Here is a 23686-nt window from a genome sequence, read left to right on the forward strand (position 1 = left end):
TACCTACCAGCCTTCCCTTTCACCCTGACAGGAATATACTTTCTCTGGATTCTTGATATCTCATTTCTGAAGGCTTCCCATTTTCCAGCCGTCCCTTTACCTGCGAACATCTGCCTCCAATCAGCTTTCAAAAGTTCTTGACTAATAGCATCAAAATTGGCCTTTCTCCAATTTAGAACTTCAACTTTTAGATCTGGTCTATCTTTTTCCATCACTATTTTAAAACTAATAGAATTATGGTCGCTGGCCCCAAAGTGCTCCCTCACTGACACCTCAGTCACCTGCCCTGCCTTATTTTCCCAAGACTAGGTCAAGTTTTGCACCTTCTCTAGGAGGCACATTCACATACTGAATCAGAAAATGTTCTTGTACACACTTAACAAATTCCTCTCCATCTAAACCTTTAACACTATGGCAGTCCCAGTCAATGTTTGGAAAGTTAAAGTCCCCTACCATAACTACCCTATTACTCTTACTGAGATCTCCTTACAAGTTTGTTTCTTAATTTCCCTCTGACTATCAGAGGGTCGATAATATAATCCCAATAAGGTGATCATCCCTTTCTTATTTCTCAGTTCCACCCAAATAACTTCCCTGGATGATATGAATAGATAGTTATTCTCACCTTTAATAAGCTTCAGTTTCCAGTGAATTTCAATGACTATTTAATTCATTGGATTGAGGATGTCGTCATGGGATTAAATTAAGTTTGGGCTTAATTCCAAATATGAAACAAAAAGTCTCGTTTGCCTAGCTTGCCCTCTCCAAATTTCTGGCACTGATCCCTGATACTGGTGCCTTTAGAGTTAGGAGAGCCTACAAAATTCCTCAAATCTACATGCTCTTTATTTTGTTTTAAAACTAAATTTCAGTTAGACAAACACTCTCAAATGCAGAGACTTATTTGTCGAAACACATTTTCTGATCAGGTCTAAACATAAGCAAAACAGCCAGGTTCAAAGACAAACCAGTAAATTCTTAACACAGAAAAACGTAAAAGGTGAGTGAATCAGCTCCTTTTTTGTCCATTCCATGATAATAGTACAGGGCTGTATTGGCAAATGGACTCAATTCCTTCTAGTTACACAAGTCTTGTTTCAATCAAAATATTTAATCACCCAGATTCCACTGCTGAAGAAAGTAGGGACAGCAAAGGTGCCTGAAAGTGAATGCAGCTCTGAAGGTGCTCACAAAAGATCAAAAGTGACAAGGACTGAAGACAGCAGAGCGATCTGAGCAGAAGCAAAATCCTTCTGGGAGGTATCGTTTAGAATAGGGCCTGGCCTTTCCTGCCTACGACCACACTATTGGACCTCAAAGCTTCTGGATTTGATAGACAACCTACTCCATCCCTCACAGGTTACAACAAGTGACCACCTTCATTAACCTGGTGGCCCCCAGGAGGTAGCAAGCATCCACTTATACCCAAAATGTTGACAATGCCAGAAAATAAAAAGTTACTTGACTATCCCTCCGGTTCCCCAGTCATGCCTGGGAAACTTCTTAGATTGAGAGAGAATCAGAGCTCAGCTCTGGCTTGGATCTATACTTTTTCCTGGTCCCTCCACCCCACCTCCTCCTGCCTCTAAACCCAGCCTCAGAAGGGTCACAAAATTAAGACCTTCAGGATTCTAAGAAAGGAAAGACATTCAGCCTGAATGGTATGTATTAGACAATAGACAATAGGTGCAGGAGTAGGCCATTCAGCCCTTCGAGCCTGCACCGCCATTCAACATGATCATGGCTGATCATTCCTAATCAGTATCCTGTTCCTGCCTTATCTCCATAACCCTCGATTCCACTATCTTTGAGAGCTCTATCCAAAAGCTTTCTGAAAGTCCAGGTACACTACATCTACTGGATCTCCCTCATCCATCTTCAGAGTTACATCCTCAAAAAACTCAAGGAGATTAGTCAAGCATGATTTCCCCTTCATAAATCCATGCTGACTCTGTCCTATCCTGTTACTACTATCCAGATGTGCCGTAATTTCATCCTTTATAATAGACTCCAGCATCTTTTCCACCACTGAGGTCAGACTAACTGGTCTATAATTTCCTGCTTTCTCTCTCCCACCTTTCTTAAAAAGTGATATAACATTAGCCACCCTCCAATCCTCAGGAACCGACCCCGAATCTATCGAACTCTGGAAAATAATCACCAACGCATCCACGATTTCCCGGGCCACCTCCTTCAGTACCCTGGGATGCAGACCATCAGACCCCGGAGATTAATCAACCTTCAGACCTAACAGTCTCTCCAACACCAAATCTTCCATACAAAATGCACCACCAAAAACCTAACCACATTGAAGTTAATTTTCCAATTTCAGGCTCAATCTAAAAGTTTTGCTAATGTAGAAGAACGTGTGAAATAGGAGCTGGAGTAGACCACTTAGTCCCTTAAGTCTGCTCCTCCAAAGATCATCATTGATCTCCATGTAAATCCGCTTCCCTGCCAGTACCTCAAGGCCCTCAACTACCTTGTAGATATAAAAATCCCACCAGCTGAACCGTGAACATATTAAAATGACCTACCTCCCACTGCCCTTTGTATTCATGGAACTATCCAAAGGCTATTGGCCCTCGAGGAAAGAAACTTTATTTCTCATTTCAAGACATAAAAGAGAGACCCCTTATTTTTAAAGGGTGCCTCTTATTTCCAGATTCATTTTGCAGCAGAACATCCTCCCAACATGAAACCTACCAAACTTCTTCTGAATCCAAAGAATGACATTAAAAAAAACATTCTTACATCATTTCTCGCCTAATGAAATCTATTCTAAACTTTTATTTATTCATGAAACTTTTCTGGCTGGGCCAGCATTTATTGCCCATCTCTAGCCAGTGAATGGAGTGGCTTGCTGGGTCAGTTCAGAGGACAGTTAAGAACCAAGTGCATTACTGTGAATCTTAAGCCACATGTAGGCCAAACCAGGCAAGGATGACAGATTCTTCCCCCGAAAGGACATTAATGAAACAGAATAAAAACCTGAAAGGACTGTGGATGCTGCAAATCAGAAGCAAAAGCAGTAGTTTTGCAGGTTTGGCAGCATTTTGTGGACAAAATAAGAGTTAACATTTCCAGTCCAGTTACCCTTCCTCAGAACTGTTCTGACGATGGGCCACTGGACCAGAAATGTTAACTCTGATTTCTCTCCACAGATGCTGCCAGACCTGCTGAGCTTCTCCAACAATTTCTGTTTTTGTTGGTGAAACAGATTTATTTTTAAAATAGCCACCAACAATGTTTACTGCTGCCAATACAAGCATATCCTGCACAAGGCCTGAACTATACATGGTATGTTAGCCACAGTTACCCCAATATCCTGTATAACTTAAAGACTCCTTCCTCCATTCTCCTTGCAATAAAGGCCCAGCATTCCATTTACCTTGCTAATTACTTGCTGTACTAGCATGTTAATCTCAAATGAGGACATCCAGATCCCACTGTACCACAGCATTCTGCAGTCATTCTTTCCATTTAGATAAATATTCAGCATTTCTGTTCTTCTTGCCAAGGTGGACAACTTAACATTTTCCCAATTTAATACTCCATCAGCCAAAGTTTTGCTCACTCACTTAACCCATCTCTAACTCTTTGCAGTTTCTTCTTCTCCCCCCACTATCCACTCATTTTCCGACCTACTTTTGCAAGATTAGCAGATCTGGCTATAAGGCGGTCAGCCCCTTCACCAAGTCATTAATACAGATTATAAATAGTTGAGGTCCAGCCCTTGACACTCCATTAATTAGTTTGCCAACCTGAAAATGACCCATTTATCCCAACCCTTTGTTTCCTGTTCTCTAGCCAATCCTTCATTCATGCTCCTTTACCACTTCCAACACAATGTAATCTTGTGTTGCAGCCGACGTGGCATATTGTTGAATGCCTTTTGGAAACCAAATAAAGTACACTCATCTACAGGCTCCCCTTTATCCATACTCCTATCCAGTACTCAAGTACTGTCAAATTCTTTGATATTACAGCTGTCATTCAAATGACAGTCTCAGAAGTGGCCTGTACTAGTCATCATGAGACAAACAACAGTTATGAATCAGGCCATTTTACCTTACCAGTTTTGGGTTTTACAAAGCCATTTGTGACATTGTTACAATCCACTGGCACTGATTCACCATTCTCCTCTTTGAAGATACTGAATTCTTCAGAAAGGGTGTGAACAACCGCTGGTAAATCACTTTCCCGTACCTGACCATACAAAGTGAAGAGAATATTAAACGTACAGAGGACACAGTGTAGATTTCACACAGAAGTGTTACAGGCTCTAGATGAAATAGATTTGCACATATTCAAATCCCAGGTCTCAGTAAGCATCAACCCACGGTACTGCACAACATAGTAATTCATAGTACCAACCTTTGGAATGGCACAGTGGCTAGCACTGCTGTCTCACAGCACCAGGGACCCAGGGCGACTGTCTGTATGGAGTTTGCACATTCTCCCAGTGTCTGCGTGGAATTCCTCTGGGTGCTCCAGTTTCCTCCCACAGTCCAAAGGTGTGCAGGTTAGGTGAATTGGCCATACTAAGTTGCCCACACAATGTTAGGTGCTTTAGTCAGAGGGAAGTGGGTCTGCGTAGGTTCCTCTTCAGAGGGTCGGTGTGGACTTGTTGGGCCAAATGGCATGTTTCCACACTGTAGATAATCTAACTTAATCATTGCATCAAGGGACCAAGCTTAAGATGTGAGTGAGTGTACAGAGGTCAAAACCCACTGTAATGCAGTGGGCTGGCTTTTGTTCCTGATCAATTCTGCATGCTTATTTATAATATACCCAAAAATGCTTGGTGCCAACGCCACATATATAATTTTAAAAAGGGATGAATTCCCAAGAATAAACACCAAGCAATGATTAATACAACTTGAGAAGCATGCATTTTCTTTCCTACGTTGCAGCATGTAAATGGAGTATTTTTTCGATGTCTTGGAAATTATCTCAAGACGGTCCAGCCAAATTTGGCATTCTAGGCCTGACCACTTGCTTGACTTTCCTTCAATTTCACAGGTCGGTCTTTTACGAGGAGGGAAAATGTACTCTTAGATCAAATATACGATGATTATATGTATACAATTCACAACAGAGCCATATTCAAACTTATAGCATTACTTAATATTTCAGAATCCCTACAGTGTGGAAGCAAGCCATTCGGCCCATCAAGTTCACACTATCCCTCTAAAGAGCATCCCATCCCCCTACCATATCCCTGTGACCCTGCATTTCACATGGATCATCAACCTAGCCTTCAAATCCCTAGACACTATGGGCAATTTAGCATGGCCAATCCCCCTAACCTGCACATCTTTGGACTGTGGGAGGAAACCCATGCAGACACTGGGAGAAAATGTGCAAACTTCACACAGACAGTTGCCCAAAGCTAGAATCGATGCCAGGTCCCTGGCACCTGGAGGCAGCAGTGCTGACTACTGAGCCAGCCTGATACCCAATTGCCTAATTGAAGCTACAGATAAAATAAAAGTACCTCTTTAAAAAGAAAAAGGACCATGTTAAAAATCAAATTTTAGATTATGACATTAACAGATTCGTAAAATAAAACGTGGGGGTATCTTTCTGGTCAGTCTTAATCAAATACCAGTACATTTAGACAAATTCTATTTTCATTGAAAACCTAAATTTATGAATGAATAATTTGATACCTATTTTCACATCAACATCCAAGATAATTTCTTGCAAATGTATGCCTGAGACAGCATCACCCCTGAATCAATTTACACTAATATCATGTTGGCTGACTAGATCATTATCCTCGATAATAAGAAACTTTACAGCAATTTCTAAAAGGGCATGCTTTAAGGATAAAGCAGGTACAGATCATGAAAGCTATTAAACCCAAGGCATCAAGTTAGATAACACTAGTATTGTGTGTACTACACGACCATGATACTGTAAACCAGAGAGAAACACTTGCACTCCAAATAAACTAACATGTCCGCAAGCAGACATTCCCTCAATATTACGTTGTTATTCAGTACCACCTGCTGCAGGAGTCTTCACATGAAAAAAAAATATGTTGAGAAAGACAGATATTGTGCTCACCAGTATGAAGTCAGTCTGGTAGGTTGACAATAGGAATACAGAAACATTATGTTGGGCTAGGGGAGCGATCACTGATTTTGCTATCTTTGTCACTCCAATTGTCTGAGAACTGGTTGATGAATGGCCATTGGACACAACATTCAGGGCCAACCATGTTGCTTCTGCCACTTGTAGATAGTCTGTCTGAGGCAATTCTGAAACCAAGGGAGAGGAGGAAAAAGGAGAGATTTTTAGGCTTCCAAAACAGACCAGCTCAAAAGACTTCCACTTTGTGCAATCAGAACGTATGTGGTGTAATTTTTAAACTTTGTACACCCCAGTCCAACACTGGCATCTCCAAATCATGTCAATCAACAATGACCACTTTTCTTTCTACAGGTCATATACAAATTCAAATCCAAGGGAGGTAGGAAACCACAAGTAAAATCGGAGAACTAAATTCTCAATAAAAAGGTGATTCTTTTCCAAAGGAAACCTGACTGTGTAGAAAAATTCCATGATTGCCAATGATTTTAATGAAATGGAAGATCTGGAGATCAAAAGGATTTTAAAAAATGATAACTCAGAAAGGCAACAGGAACTAAAACAAACAGCCGTGAGAAGCTGAAGACCCAATGATTTATATTTCTCGAAAGCCTTCGATGTAGTAAAACATCTTAAGACATTGCACAAGAAACTTAGCAGAGACAATATGCCACATATGGCGATAATAGGATAGTACACTACAAGGAGAAAGTGAGGACTGCAGATGCTGGAGATCAGAGCTGAAAATGTGTTGCTGGAAAAGCGCAGTAGGTCAGGCAGCATCCAAGGAACAGGAGAATCGAAGTTTCGGGCATAAGCCCTTCTTCATGCTTCTGGACATGCTACAGGCTCAGTGTTTACTAGAGCGTTGTGGCAGGAGAGATAGGGAGGGTATGGAGGACTGAAGTCAAAGTAGACCCGCTATCTCTCCTCTTAGGTCTACTAAATTTACAATCTTTAGACGGGTATTTAATATGAACTATTTAATATTCTTGCATTCTGAGCACGGAAGAATATTCTGATGAACTGGGTGTCTGAGAACCCACCGGGCTTGCTGGGATGGCAGAAATTAATTATGGACCACACTCCCTTGGACTTTTTTACAAACCTGGTGCACCACACAACAGACAAGGCAACCCTACCTACAAGTCTGGTTCAAAGGAGTATGTTTTAAAAAGGAGAATTTTTTTTTGTAAATATATTTATTAGCAAATTTTTTTCAACTTTACAAACATATAAAATTGAAAAATACAATAACAAATATCAGTATAATAAAAGGAAAACAGACAAAAACAATAACAATGCAACTACTGTCTCCTAACTATTAACCTACCCTCTAATACAAAACAAACCCTAACACTGTGCAAAGCAATACCAAAACAAAAATAAAGAAAAGCAAACAGAAAAAAAAAAAAAACAGAACAGCTATGCTAGGCGCAAAGCTCCCAAACAGAGGAACGTATTGTATATATTCCTGTATTAACTCAGGAGACCCACTCCAGGGCCCAAGGCTTGACAAATCTAACCATCCTGGTTAACCAAACGCCCTAGTTAAGACAACTGACAAATCGGTTTCCAAATAACTCAGGTAGGGCTGCCTTGTCTGTTGTGTGGTGCACCAGGTTTGTAAAAAACTCCAAGGGAGTGTGGTCCATAATTAATTTCTGCCATCCCAGCAAGCCCGGTGGGTTCTCAGACACCCAGTTCATTAGAATATTCTTCCGTGCACAGAATGCAAGAATATTAAATAGTTCATATTAAATACCCGTCTAAAGATGGTAAATTTGGTAGACCTAAGAGGAGAGATAGCGGGTCTACGTTGACTTCAGTCCTCAATACCATCCCTATCTCTCCCGCCACAGCGCTCTAGTAAACACTGAGCCTGTAGCATGTCCAGAAGCAATGAGTAAGAGTACCTGCACTTATTTTACATTTGGGGCACACTGAAGATGCCCTTTTTTTAAACTTCGCCAGACGAGTCCTGTGCAGAATTTTTAACTGCGTAGCGCATGTCCTATTACAAATAGAGATCTTTCGAGTATTGTCCCATATGTTCTCCCATGTTTCAGAAGAGATCTCCACTCCTAACTCTTGCTCCCAGACCTCTCATAACCGGTTTATATCCTGCCAGGCCCTGCCAGCCAGCAGGCAATAGAGGGCACTAACTGAAAGGGTGCTTGTGGAATGTAGCAACAACCTCTCTGTATCGGGTTTATACGGCTTAGTGAGAAGCGTCGTCTTCTTCTGGATGAAATCCCTAACCTGAAAAAAACAGAAAAGGTCTCTGCTGGGTAACCTGTATTTGCAGCTCGGTTGCTCAAAAGACATCATAACCTCCCCCTCAAACAAGTCTCCCAAACTAGAAACTCCTCTCGCTGCCCATAACTTGAACCCGGAGTCCATCATCCTTGGTCGGAACCCTGGCACGCTAACTATAGGTGCAAGTGGCAAAGTCTTGGATAAGCAACCCTCACTCTGACGCATCACCCTCCATGCCTTGACTGTACTAATGACAATAGGGTTCCAGCAGTGGTCCATAACTGTCCTCATCTTATGCACGAATAACAGGTTAATTAAGACGGCACTTTGCTTGGGGGCCTCAATATCCAGCCATATTGAGTTTGGATCGTTACCTACCCAATCGCAGACAAAGGACAGCAGGGAACTCAACTGATGCCTTCTGATGTTTGGGAAATCAACCCCTCCCCCTCCTTGAGGCAACTGCAATTTAGTAAGTTTGATGAGGGGCAGCCCACAATGCCAGACAAAGGAACCAAACCACCCCATAAGCTGCCGCAGCGTTGACCTGGGAAACATTATAGGGAGCATACGCATGGGATAAAGCAAACGAGGAAGAACATTCATCTTAATGAGACTTATTCGGCCCAGCCATGAAACTGGAAGAGGCTCCCATCTCTGGAGACCTCACCTAATATTGTCGAGCAAGTGAGCAAAGTTAGTCCAAAATAACAGATCAAACCTGGGGGTAATGAAAATGCCTAGGTACCGGAACCCTGCCCGTGACCACTTAAAAGGGAACTTAGGGCCACCTTCAACTTCTGACACATCCTTAAGGTTCCCCAAAAGGAACCTTAAGGATTTTGCAAAGTTAATCTTATATCCTGAAATAGCCCCAAATGAATTGATACATTGCATCAAATGGCGTACAGAGGTCATCGGGTTCGATAAAAATAGAAGGACATCATCCGCATAGTGTAATCTTATGTGCCCTCGATCCCACTTCCAGAGCAGTTATGTGGACGTTCTGACGAATGGCCTCTGCCAGCGGCTCTATCACTAACGTAAACAACGGTGAGAGGAGGCAGCCTTGCCGACTACCCCTACCCATCATAAAATTCCCAGACTTCACCCAGTTGGTGATGACCACGGCCATAGGGTGGCGATATAAAACCTCCACCCACCTCGCAAAGACTCCACCCAATTCAAACTGTTCTAAGACGTTAAAAAAAAAATGGCCATTCCACCCGGTCAACTGCTTTCTCTGCATCTAAGGAAATCATCAACCCCTGAATTGATCATTGCTGACATGCTTGGACCACATTCAGCAACGTTTTATTATTATTAGAGGACCTACAGCCCCTTATAAAGCCTGTATGGTCCTCTTTAATAATATGGGGCAACACCCTTTCCAATCTCAGCGCCAGGATCTTGGACAGAATCTTGAAATCTGAATTTAATACAGAGATGGGCCTGTATGAGGCACAATCCTCAGAACCTTTCCCTTCCTAAGAAGGAAGAAAATATTAGCTTCTCTCAAAGTAGGTGGTAGGCATTCATGCGTATAGGAGTGATTTAAATCTCCAACATAGGCCCTGACAGAATCCCTATAAACCTCACCTGGAAGACCATCAGGGCCAGGCGCTTTCCCACTCTGAAGTTGCCTAGCTGCCTCCTGTATTTCCTGAACGGTCAAGGGGCATTAAGGGGAGAGGCCTGTTCCAAGGTTACCCCTGGGGAGGTCCAGGTTCTTAAAAAAGGTCTCCATTTTAGCCCTCCTGTCTTCGCAACCTTCAGACCAATACAATTCAGAGTAAAAGCTCCGAAAGCCTCATTAATCTTTTTAGCATCGTATGCAAGGACCCCGGTGCTGTCTCCGATTGCAGTAATGGATTGGGGAGCACGCTTTTTCCTAGTCAAGTACGCTAAATACTTCCCCGACCTATCCCCATATTCAAACAGCCTCTGTCTCGCAAAAGCAAGTTTTCTTTGCGTTTTGTGTCAGTATTGAATTCAAAGCAACCACCTGATTGGCCTGCGAAGAAATAGTTGGGGGTCCATAAGGCATCCTGTCCACTGTCAGATCCAAAAGAATTAAAATGCCCCCCCCTCCCCCCATAATAATGTGCCATGTTCCAAAAGCACTCAACTTAGAGAAAGCACTAATCAAAAATTTGAGAGGATGCACTGGAGGTCAGTAGACATTTAAAATGCCATCTTCCTCCCCATGTATCAGAGCTTTAAGCATCACAAACCACCCCTGCTCATCTTTCACCTGCTTTAATAATGTGAACAGAAGATTTTTCTGGATAAGTACCACCACTCCCCTACTTTTAGTAGTAAAGGATGAAAAGAATACCCGGTCATACCCCCTCTGTTGTAATTTCAGGTGTTTCCCATCATCAAGGTGAGTTTCCTGCAACAAAATGATATCAACCATTTCCCTCTTAAGGCTAGAAAGCACTTTTTTCCTTTTTAACAGGCGAATGACTTCCTTTAATATTCCAGGTGCACCATTTAATAAGACACTTAGCCATATCTCCTTTCAGACACCCTTGAACCCCTCGGAGGGAGAACACTGCTTACAAAGCACCGAACATAAGTAAATAAAGACCCATAGAATCGAAAAACTTTATATACAGAAACTACTCTATCATAACTATAAACAATTATTACTACCAAAAAAAAAAAAGAAAACCAACTATAAAACCTTGAATGGAAGACTCTTCCCCCTGCCCATAGGGGGCACTCACCCTACCCACCCCCTCCTTCATAGCTCCTTCAAACCCAGACTGTGCCCCAGTCTTAGGTCAGAAAAAAAAACAAGGAGAGGATCCTAAAATCAACAGGAAAAAAAGACACAGTCAGGACGAGCACTCCACCCATTCCTGACTTCATGTCACCCCTACTTGTGACTAAAAAAGAAACAGAACAAAAAATTTCAGGCCTAGGCTCTTTTGGCATAGTATCACTTTACATACACACGATTATTAAAACAGCAGACATTTTGTGTAGGGTTATTGTGAAGGGGTGCCATTAAAGATGGATTTGAAAGTACAAAAGATTAAAATTTTTAAACAAACAAAAAGGCATTGCCAGTCCAGGACCCAACATAGACAGTCTCAATACAAGGATTTAGGTCTGGATTAAGTCAGGATAACTTAGGAGCCCTTAAAACTAAACTGGCAGCTTAGTCCCAATTCGGAGATTCCCAAATCTCAGGAGTATCTTGTGAGGACATGGACTGCTTCAAGTCATGAGACTACACCCTGCGCTCCCAACCTAGCCAGCTCCACGGCAAAGACAAACAGTCCTCTGTAATTTTCATGGAGTCAGGTCAGCGTTTTAAAGAGCTGTGATTCATGGTACCTCAGACATCACGAGCCTTAGTCTACACAAGGCAACATTTTGAAAGACAAGTTCTAAAGATCTCCTCAAGTCCCAATGCCAGGTCATGCCCCCACCATCGCAATGTCATCTATACCAAGCAATGCAACTGCCATGTCCATTTGGCATGTAATATTCTGAATAAAAATCAGCAAACACAAGATAAAGGTGTTAAAAATAAGCTTTGTTTAAAAAAAAGTTGTTCATTTTTATTTCAAAAAATGATGGAAACTAAAGTCCTTTCATTCCAGGACAGTGGAAGTAACAGTCAGAGTCCCTTTAAAGTATTAATACCAGGAACTCTAAGCAATTTAAACCTCAAATTTGTGTAAATAATGTACAATTGACAGCAGGGATGCTGAGTATCCCTAACAGGTCCATTCTTCTCCAAAATACAAATAAATCAGGCGACTGACTGTGTGGAGTTTGCACGTTCTCCCCGTGTCTGCGTGGGTTTCCTTTAAAGTATTAATACCAGGAACTCTAAGCAATTTAAACCTCAAATTTGTGTAAATAATGTACAATTGACAACAGGGATGCTGAGTATCCCTAACAGGTCCATTCTTCTCCAAAATACAAATAAATCCTGTCTCAATAGTCTTCTCCATTAATTTCCCAGCACTGATGTACTTCACAATTTCCTGGATTATCAGTGTTGCCCTTCTTGAATAAAAAGGAACAACATTGACTATTCTGCAGTCTTCAGGGACCTTGTCTGTGGCTAAAGAGGAATCAAAGACCTCTGTCAAGGCCTCAGTAATCTTCTCCCTTGCCTCCTTCAGTTTTCTGGGATAGATTCCATCAGGCCGTGGGGGAGTGGTTTATCTTAAATGTTTCTGAAGACACCCAATTCCTCCTCCTCCTTAATATTGACATGCCTTAGAGCATCAACAAACCCCTCTCTAATCTGATCATCCATGTCTTCCCCCTTGGTGGATACCACAGAAATACTCATCAAGGACCTCACCCACTTCTTCTGGCCTCAACCTATAAATTCCCTCCTTTGTCAGCAAGTGATCCTACCCTATCCCTTGTTACCCTCTTGCTCTTTACACATATAAAATGCCTTAGGATTCTCCTTAAATCCTACTCAATGATATTTCATGGCCCCTTCTAACCCTAATTTCTCTTTCATGTTCTTTTCTGCTTCCTTTATACTAGAGGGCTTTGATTTTTGTTTCCTAAGCCAGATATATGCTTCCTTTGTCTTTTCAACTAAAAGTACATCTCTCATCATCCAAAGTTCCCAAACCTTACCTTCCTTATCTTTTATGCTCACCATGCTGGCCCTGAACTCTGATCAACTGGCCTTTAAAAACTCCTACAGGTCAGATGTGGATTTACCTTCAAAACAGCTGCCCTCAAATCAACTCTTCCAGTTCTTTACTTACAAGAGAGAGACCGAGGAAATTGAAACTTCTGGGAATACTGGGCCAAAAGGAGGAGAGGTCATGACATTGAAACTTAAAATTCTTACAGGATGTGGCTTGTGGAGACAGATGGGATATTTCTCTAGCTGGTGACTTCAGAGCCAAGGTACATAGTCTCCGGACAGGGAAAAAATGCCATTTGAGACTAATGAGAATGCCAAAGATTCACCACCCTCTAAAGGGCTATGGATCAAGTAGATTCAAGTCAGAAAAAGCAAGAAATTTCTGGAGACCAATGGTATTAAGAGACATGATAATAATGTGGTAAAGCGGCATTAAGATGATGATCAGCCACTAGCTAAAATGGCAGGGGAGGCACTATTGGCTGAATGGCCTATTCCCATGCTCCAATGTTAACACCGAAATCCTAAACACAGAACTCAATATAATTAATTTGGGGTTGGGATGCTTAGGGAGGTGTAGAGTGAGCTATATTGGAGTTGGTTTAAAAAAATAACTCAAAAATCATATAGAAGTGGGTGTGTGTTGCAGAGAGTACAACATCTCACTTTAAATCTGACACTAGATTCAAATCCAGCTTATCCCTGGAGGATGGCTGTCTCCTCAATCCACTTAATATCAGTGTCACTAGTGATAGTGCAGGAGTGTGACAAGTTTCAGACAGGCTCCAGGTTGGCAGAAGTCTACAGCAATGAAGCTGCTGATTTCTATTCCAATGCAATAATCTCAAAATAAAGCCACAAGGGCAGGTGAGTACCAAAAATATAGGGAAAGATTCAAATAAGCACTGAAGGCAACCTTTTTATTGACATTACAAAATCTGTCACATAATAAACAATCCTCCTTCTCAGCCATACCCCATCAACTGATTTATTGATCTTATCTGGATTGACAGAAAAATGCTTGGTGGAGCTAGACAGAGTGCATACACAATGTATTGTGATAATCTACGATTTCTAAAAATGTTACAATGTTACAAAAAAGCTTAAAAATGCCAAGGTGTAAATATCCAGAAGAAAATTAAACTGCAGCAATTCACTCCATCTCTTAGCATTCTATAACCTAAAGTCATAAGCATTAGATAACTCACTGATTTATTCCCCACATACTGCTATTGTCGAGCGGCTTTTATCTTTGCAATCAACTGGATTTACAATGTAATGATAAGATGGTCATAATTTACTGCACTGTGCAGATTGCCACTAGGGCAGAATAACTTGCAGAACGCAATTAGATAAACTTTTCTTCAAAGAGTGCACACAACAAAAAGAACTCAAGATTATGATCTTATCTTAAAGAACCATGATCTTATGACTCCTTCATTTGCCTGGTAAATCCTGGCTTTGCATTTGGTCGTAAAGCAAAGAAGGATAAAGACAGGAGATACTATCCATCTAAATGCATTTAGTGGAGTTTTAATAGTGAGCTCTCCATGCCCATGTAAACTCAAACTTACTTGCCATTTTAAAAGTGTGCAAGTATTTGTGTAGAAGAGGTAAATTGGGATTTGTCTTAAATACAAATACATAGTGTGTCAGCTGTGGCTCTGTTGGCAGCAGTATCACATCTGCAGTTGCCATGCTCAAAGTTCAAATCCCTACTCCAGGGACTGTGCACAAAAAGCTAAGGAGGATGTAAAAACATTGAATGGATGCAGATAAAATTCACAGGAATGGTTCCAGGTCTGTGTGAAATATCTGCCCAACTGGAATAAATAATCAAGAACCAGCGAACATTGATGAAGAAGGTGAAAAACAAACAAAGTGGTGATACAAAGGAAAACATTTTTTTAATGCAGCTAGTAGTTGCACTGCCTAAGGAGCGTGGTGGGGACAATTTAACACAGAGGCCTTTCATAAAAAAAGCAAACTAAGAATTATTTGTAGAGAATTAATGTTCATGGTGACATGGAAACAACCAAATGAATGGGACTTGCTCTTGCAGATATTTACCACGGACATGAAGGCCTAACACACACAGTCTTATGTGCTGCAGCCATTCCATGATTGTACTTGACATGATATTTTGAGCTTTCCTTTAAAGTTTGCCAATAAGCTGGTTTAAGCAAACCGATCTGACTGAAACCTTATGCAAGAAGTTCATAACGCTCAAATCAGAAAAGAAAAAAAAAGATTGGATTGGGCGAGACAAAGGAGGAAACAGAAACACATTAATGGCATATAGAGGCTGCACTGAGGATTATATTAAATTTCAACAAGAAATGCCATGTTTTTGGAACTTCAGAACCAAGAGTTACCTACAGCACCTTTCAATGCCTCAAGATGTCCTAAAGTGCTCTCCAGGTAACACAGTACTATTGTAGTGCAGTCATTGATGGAACAAAATGTGCCAGCCAATATGCTCTCAGCAAAAAGCACTGAAGTATACAAGTGTTGTATTTTTAGGCGCAAACTTGAGAAATAAGTGCTGGATGCCTTGCTTTTGATCAAACAATGCCAGGGTTCTTCCACGTCACTTGAAAAGACAGGCAGTGTCTTGTTTTCCTGTCTCATCAGACAGTCAGAATCTCCAATAAAAGCAAATCTGCCTTCAGTACCACTCCAGAGATCGGTGTTGAAAATCTAGAAACCACAACCTTCGGATTTCAGAGAGGAGAGTGCCATCGCTCAGCCATCTTTTTGGATGGGGATAATGGGGTGGGCGTTACGGAGTTTCAGGCAGCTACCAGGTGTAGCATGCCAGTTGCCCAACTACCAAGGTTTCCAGAATTAGAGACCAGGACTTCATTAGCATTGGAACAAAATGTTCCAGGCTAAAGTGGCATTCTGGTGCCCATGATTGGCCATTATTGCACCACCCTCATGGCTGGTGGTTGGAAGTGACAGGATAGGATTTGGGCAGGCAGACAGGTGGACAGTGGAGTGGGTTATTAAAAACTTACAATTGTTGGGCCACTTGGTCGCGGCCCTATTGCAACTGATTACACCAAGTGCTCACTTGCAGTTGTGTTTGCATTCATGAAAACCACAACTTTCAAGTGAACCATAGGTTCACACAGTAGTCAACTAAAGTCAAGGTTTGATTATTTCAGATATTGTTCACCTGGAAAATCAACACACAATTTGAACTAAGATATAAAACAGGTGCAGCACTCTGTACTCTTTCCACTTACAAAAATAAGTCACTAACATTAAAAGCAATACTGCATTAATTGGTGGAGAAAAAAACATTGCAAGTCATACAGTAGAATTAAAAATGGACACATCTGGTAACTCAGTGTTTAGCACATAGTGCGTTACCCCACAGCAGCAAGACCAATCATAAAAGCACTAAAAACACTTGCTTTTGGTTCGGTTTGTTCCCGAAGAAAAAAAAAAGTGGTATCAAGGTGAGGGCAGGGCAGAGGAAGGGTCAGAGCCAGAGCCAGAGCCAGGCAATTGTAGAGCACAGAAACAGATTTTTCGATCCAATTCATCCATGCCAACCAGAGATCCCAATCCCATTTTCCAGCATTTGGTCCACAACCCTCTAAACCCATCCTATTTACGCACCAATTCAGATGCTTTTTAAATGTTGTATTGTACATGCCTCCAACAGCTCATTCCATACACACACCACCAGCTGCAAGAAAAAGTTGCCCCTTACGTCTCCTTTAAATCTCTCCCATCCTTAAACTTATGTCCTCCCCTACCTTGGGGAAGAGACCTTGGCTATTTACCCTATCCACACATGTTTATAAAAAAAGGTTTATAAAATCATTACCCATCAGTCTCTGATGCTCTGGGGAAAAGCACCTGCCTATTCAGTCTCTCCTTTTAGCTCAAACCCTCCAATTTCTGCTACATCCTTGTAAATCTTTTCTGTACCCCCAAAGAGGAAAAAAAAACCAAACTGTGCTGAAGGTAGTTGAGTACAAACAAATAGTTAAAATTTTCTCCCTTTGAACTTAACATTTTATAGACCATCAACTCAAAATTCACATCTCACACACACACACGATCATATAAAGCATAAAATTTAACATCTACCATTCCTACATTTACAGAAACATTTTCATTTTATGTTTCTTACCTTTCAAAAAAAAGTGTTGCATTCTAAAATGTAGTAGTTTCAGGTTTTACACACATTTGAAAATTGGGAGACTCCAATTCTTTGGATGTCCTTAAGTTTGAAAACCTTACAGCTTTAAGTCTCTGGAACTATTTTATTACTATATCTAACACTTCTGCAATAGACTCTGATCAACACTGGTTTAAAATTAAAAAAGGAATGTTATGATGCCAGAAAATTGTGGGAAATGTGTCAAAAGTGATTAATTTCTGGAAGAGGGCCAGAATCTCTGATGTCTCTCTCCTCTGCCACCCTCCAACATGAAGCACAGCTCATCATATTCACACGGCTGCAAAAAACTAGATTAGCTCACAAGCATACTGCTGGCACTTGCCAAGACTGCATTAATTACAGAAATTCAATGTGACACACACACGTTATATCCCACAATGACCACCAGTTGTGAAAGTGCAGCTTGGTGACATTTTGTTACATTTCCCCTCCTGGTAAACTGTAAACTCAAATCATTTGAAATGAAGCATTGCACATATTGATCTTCACAAAATGCCACTGTACCCGACTAGGTTATCTTAAACTTAGCTGCCTCTAAAACAAGAGAATTCCCATTTCTTCATCCTGAGGGCTTCTCCAAGCCAAAATCTCTGGCAGCAATAAGCATTTAAATGCCATTAGGAATTCAGGTTCAGCACTCCTTCTGGTCATCTTCCAAGCACAAAATGACTAATGAAAACCAAACTGCAATGACATGCAGGGATTGAAAAACAACTTGCTCAGCAATTCAATGTCTCTGAAACATTTAACATAGCTTCATAAAAGTTATGAAGCGAAAATCCAAAGCAATTTTCATGGAGAAAAAACGTTCAAAGTTCAGATTTAGTAAACGCCCCTTATCTATTCCAAGTCACAATTCTCTTGTCCAAAATGAAGACTTCATTCAACACCAAAACTTATTTTGCCATAGGGAGAACAAAAGGAACTCACCAGCACCAACTGTTACTTAAAGTGTTAACTATTCCCTCAAACTCTCAGGTTTACAAAATTGGTGAAATCTGCCAGCTGTTTCCAAAAGAAACCTTTTATAAAATTTTCTGACAAAATGCCATTTCTCAATAACTAAAGTCATTCTGTCCTGTGCATCAGTGATGTAGATTTCCTTTAATGTGAAGGACTTGCCAAACACTGCTTAGAAATGACATGAGCAGTGAAACCCAAACACAAATCACTTTTGTGTAGTATCACAAACTGGCAGAGGGATAACATACTATTCTTATTAGCTACTGTCTCTGCAGAATGAGGGATGTCAAAATAGCACAGATTATATTCCTAGCAATTCTGAGAAGCATGCCCAATTAGCAATATTCAGGTACTTGAGGAATGGCAACCTTAAGTGTTGAATGGAGATTTTGTTTTAAGATGGATTAGTACTTTCAACGTAATCATACACAACTTCACACATTCAATCCCCTCCTCTATTGGTCTATTTATCTTTCAGACTAAGTAGGGTAATGTTGTAAAACACCAAAAAGAAAAACAGGAAAATAATCAAAAGCACAGAAAGGGAGTGAAATTTTTTGCAAGTCAATAACACGTCTGTTCTCTACAACAATGACTAGCATACAAATTGGGAAGACTTTTACATGAAAACAAAGAGGGTATGCTGCAACAAACACGGATTTAAAAAAAAAATTTCATGGGATGTGAGCACCATTGTTAAGGCCAGCATTTGCTGACCATCCTGTATTGCCCTTTAACAGAGTGGTTTGCCACATTACTTCAGATACAGTTTCCTTCCCTAAAATTATATTTAAACCACCACCCCCTGTCTGATCATTATGATAATCGAAGATAGTTTCTTGGTCATCATTGACAAGACTGATTTTCAATTCCAGATTTATTCACTCAACTTAAATTCCACCAGCTTCCATGGTAGGAACTGAATACATTTCCTTAGAGCATTTTATTACTAGTACAATGTCATTACTACTATGACACTGTCTACCCCCAAATTAATAATCTCTCCGTACCAATTAAAGTCAGAAGGAAATGCAAAAGCTTACACTGTTGTAGCTGAGCATAACCATTTTAAAAAAAAACATAAGATTGTAATGTGAAGGAGCCATTCTTAGAGCATACATTCAGAACTCAAAAAAAGGTGAAAAAGCTAACATGTCAAAAGCCAAAGAAAAACTACAGGGAAAAATGACCATCATCAAGGCCATTGCCTCAAATGGCAACTGAATTATTTAAATTCCTTTTCATGGTACAGGATTCACTATGTCCAACCAAAAGTTTTTAGGCTCACATTCCACAAATTAGCTGTCTTTTGTTTTCTGCGTAAGCTGAAACCAATGAACTCTGGTATGCACCACTGTAAACCAACCTCCAATGGCATCTATTCATTTCAGGACATCATGCACTTCTCAAATGAACAAACATTGGAAACCTTGGACACGTGAAAATATTAGGAACAAAACAGTAACAGACGGTGTATGGGTAATTATCTGGCAAGAATTTGAGATAAAACTTCAACATTTGTGGATCATGTTTGATTTCCTGATGTCAATTATTAAGCCACACATTAATATATATAAATTTATGCTTTCGATGGTTGAGGGCTATTACTTTGTTCCACTGAGCTGTATTATTATTATTGACATGATTTATTAGTTAGTTGTTAGTTATGAGGTATTTATATAATTAGTGGGTTTCTTTATGTAGTTTTGTATTTGTCGCAATACTCAAGTAAATTGTCCCCTTTTCAACAAAAAAAAAACCTTATGCCAGTTGCCAACAATTAAAAAAAAAAAATTTTATTTCAGATTTCCAGCATCGGCAATATTTTGTTTTTATTTATTAAAAAATGTTGCTCATGACCTGGAGGAAAAATTTACGAGTACAGTGCAAGTTCCCACTAAGAAGTGAAAATAGAACTCAGACCCAGCACTGAATTAGAAGCAAGCCATCTGACAAAAGTCACAGTTCATTGTTTTATGCCTTCTGCATACATTGTCTATTATTAGAAGTAACCAATTCCTGTCACCGTTTTACACCAAGCATGAGCAGTTTGGCGATTAGACACCATTTGTTTGTAGTGACTTTGTGATCAAATAATGATGTCTTGGTCACCGTCAGCACTTTAGCAAATTGGGGAAATACATGCCAAAGTGTGACATCAAACCCTAAAAGAGCAAGGGCAGCATGGAGTACAGAGCCAACATTGTCTACCATATCCCAAAGTTCTATGCCACCCTGACTTGCATCAACAACCTGGAACTCACTAGATTTACAGCAATGAGGGATTATCCATAACATACTGACTGCAGCTCACCATCACCACCTGCTCACAGTGAGAGATGGGCGATAAATCCTGAGCTTGCCTGTGACACCCACATACCATGAACCAGTTTTTTAAAAAAAAAAAATCCTTGGAATAAAAACACTCATCTGCAACAGTGACCAACATTGCAGTTTTGTTTATCAATCACAAGTTGTCCCAGTTCTACATTCTCAGATACTGTTCTATAAAATTATGTGTTGCATCAATACCAAAATGTCCTGCCCTATTAGCTAAACCTTCACAGGCTGCTAAAGCCAGTTAACCTTGCCTTCATCGGAAAACTAAGTTTCTGTACGCAGCTAATAAGTAAGTATTTAACATTTTCACAAATTTTCTATTATAGGTCACAAAGAAAGCTGGCCTATTTACAAAGTTAAACTATAGCTTTAAAACCAGTCATAAACATCACTGTTTCCCTTGCTAGTCAAAAAGAAAAAAAGCTAACCATTAAATCTATGTAATTCTGATATTTTAGCTTTAACCAAATGCAAAACTCATCTAGGGTACAATAATCATAGTTTGGAAATCAAAGTTATTTTTCTTCAAATTATTAGTTTGAAGGGGTTATTCTTTTCTGGCTATAAACATTTCCACAGATTTTGTGAACTCAGAATTTGGTGGCTGATGTCAAGATGAAAAAAGGGCGTGGAACCTGGGTTCGATTTTAACCTTTGGTGACTGTGCGGAGTTTGCACATTCGCCCTGTGTCTTCACGACTTTCCACTCGGTGCTCCAGTTTCCTCCCACAGTCCAAAGATATGCAGATTAGGTGGACTGGCCATGCTAAATAGCCCAACGGGTCCAGGGTAGTGTCGGGCAAGAACAGAGTTGGGCAGGCTAGACAAATGAAATTTCGGCAGAAAAGAAATTAACTGAAAAATGGGCTACCTTCTGAAGGGAAAAGGAAGGAGGAGAAGTCATCCAGAGCTCACTCTGGATGAACTTAGAACAGGTGTCAGGTAGAAAACATAACTGAGAACCAAGAGGAATGCAGAAGATTCGGAGGAGAGAAGAAAGTGCATTTAGGGAAGCCAAGAAGATTGAGAAAAGGCTGGTGGCCAACAGAGGAATTCCAAAATCCTCTAAGTATATACATATTAAGAGAACATTAAAAGGAGTAGGGCTGATTCAGAACCAAAAGATAACTTACATTTCAAGGCAGTGGACATGGCTGTAGTTTTATTTGAATACTGTCTTTATCAAGGAGGTAGAGTTATCCAGGTCATGGTGTCAGATGAAGATGGTTACTGGAAAGGTTGAAAATGGAGAAGCAGGAACTATTGGTTAGAGTTTTGAAAATTAAACTTGATAAGGCACTGGGACTGGATAAGATGCATCCAAAGATACAGAGGGTGGGCGTGGTGGGGATGGAAATTGCAGGGGCACTCACCATAATCTTTCAGATTCCCTAGACTCCAGAAATACCTGAAAAATGCAGACTGCAAATTTTATGCCCTTGTTCAAAAAGGTTGCAAGGATAAGGTCAGCAATTACAGACCTGTCAGTTTAAAGTTCAGCTGTGGAGAAACCTTTATTCAAAATCACAAGAGGGCTGAACACAATAGATATGAGAGACTGTTCCCACTCAAAAGGATCAAGATAGCACACAAAATTAAAGGTGATGTGAGACCAAGAAAAAAAAGAGATTCACACAAGTGGTTCAGGTCTGAGTTGTACTGCCTGCAAGTGTGGAGGAGGCAGGTTCGATTGAGACCTTCAAGAAGGAGGGTATTAAATAATGATTATTTAAGTAGCAACAATCTGCAAGGGCATGGGAAAGGCAGGAGAATGGCAGAGTCACAATAGTCAGTTGGAGAGCAGTGCAGACTTGGTTGGCCGAATGGTCTCTTTCTACAGCAGAGCACTTCTGTAATTCTATAAACATTGACATCATTGGAGTACACAGGAGGAGTTCAGAAGGAAAGTAATCAGTAAGTAATTTCATTCTTTAACAAGGTCAGAAAGCCTGAAGGAGGTTCAGGGACAGAACAGCTGAGTGACTAGAAAGGATAAAAGGTGGTGGCTATTGCAGTGAAATAACAATCAAATCCCCATAGGAGTTAGGATGTTGAGTAGCAGAGCAGTGCAATGACAGTACACACTAAGTAATAACAGGGCAAGTAATATCTAAGAAAAGTGAAGACTATTGATCAGATGGTAAAATGTCTAAACTTAGTGCTGTAAACTTTAGCCAGTCTGACAAACAGATGCAGGGCAGGCTTCTTCAGTCCCATGGAATGGATAACCACATTGGCAGATGTTATTGGGAAAATTTAATCTAACTCAGCAAGATAGGAGAAGCAGAATAAAGCATTACAAAAGGAAAATTGAGGTGCACAAAAAGCTCAGATGGACAAGTACTAGTGAAAACATTAATAGTAACACTAATAGACCACAGTAAGTTTTAAAACAAAAATCAATACACAGGAAAGTATTGAGAGATCAGACCAAGAAATGCAATGATCCCAAATTAAATTTATAGCAGAGGTATGCAAGTGCACAGATTGGCTAAATGCTCACCAACCTTATCTAACAAAGAGCAGTACAAATGTCTGGCAACAGGAAACATGGCTTTATAAATACAGGGGCGAAAGTGTGGTGCTGGAAAAGCACAGCAGGTCAGGCAGCATCCGAAGAGCAGGGGAAATCGATGTTTCAGGCAAAAGCCCTTCCTGGCCTGACCTGCTGTGCTTTTCCAGCACTATACTCTCTAATCTCCAACATCTGCAGTCCTCACTTTTGCCTCTAGAACATACAGGACTGTGAAGTAAATACTCCTCGCTACAAGAGTTCAGCAAAAATAGCAAAGAAACAAAAAGGAGAGTACTGAAATATTTCACTACTGGAGGATAGAATGACTTAAGGGGATCTGGGACAGTACCTATTTGGTTAAAGTTAAACAATAAAAAGGTAATATTACACTCCTGAGATGATACAATAGGCCATTAACTGATGGAAAAGATATTAAAGGGCAGATTTGTAGGGAAATCAAAGAGATGTAAAAGCTATGAACTAGTGAGGCACTGGCAAAGTGGTAATGACACTGATCTAGTAATCTAGAGGCTCAATTCCAGGGGGATAGATGCATATCCAATCATGGTAACTGGTGGTATTTAATTTTTAAAAATCTGGAACTGAAATCCAGTCTCATTTAAACCTATCACCACCAATTGCGTGAAGATCCATCTGGTTCACTTTTGTC

The 23686-nt window shown here is 40.4% G+C and overlaps 1 protein-coding gene across 2 annotated transcripts in view; it reads right to left on the reverse strand.

The window, feature by feature from the left end:
- The window catches only part of LOC122562637 (cytosolic arginine sensor for mTORC1 subunit 2-like), a 54709-nt gene that overhangs the window by 14983 nt on the left and 16040 nt on the right, over positions 1 to 23686 (reverse strand). For both annotated transcript variants that reach the window (XM_043715654.1, XM_043715653.1), the window contains exons 3-4: positions 6076 to 6269; positions 4077 to 4209 (exon numbers count right to left, since the gene is read on the reverse strand). In XM_043715654.1, coding sequence (XP_043571589.1) covers positions 4077 to 4209; positions 6076 to 6269 — 327 coding nt within the window. The remainder of the gene's footprint in view (positions 1 to 4076; positions 4210 to 6075; positions 6270 to 23686) is intronic.

The sequence above is a fragment of the Chiloscyllium plagiosum genome, chromosome 25, assembly GCF_004010195.1.
Source record: "Chiloscyllium plagiosum isolate BGI_BamShark_2017 chromosome 25, ASM401019v2, whole genome shotgun sequence".
Taxonomy (NCBI): Eukaryota; Metazoa; Chordata; class Chondrichthyes; order Orectolobiformes; family Hemiscylliidae; genus Chiloscyllium; species Chiloscyllium plagiosum.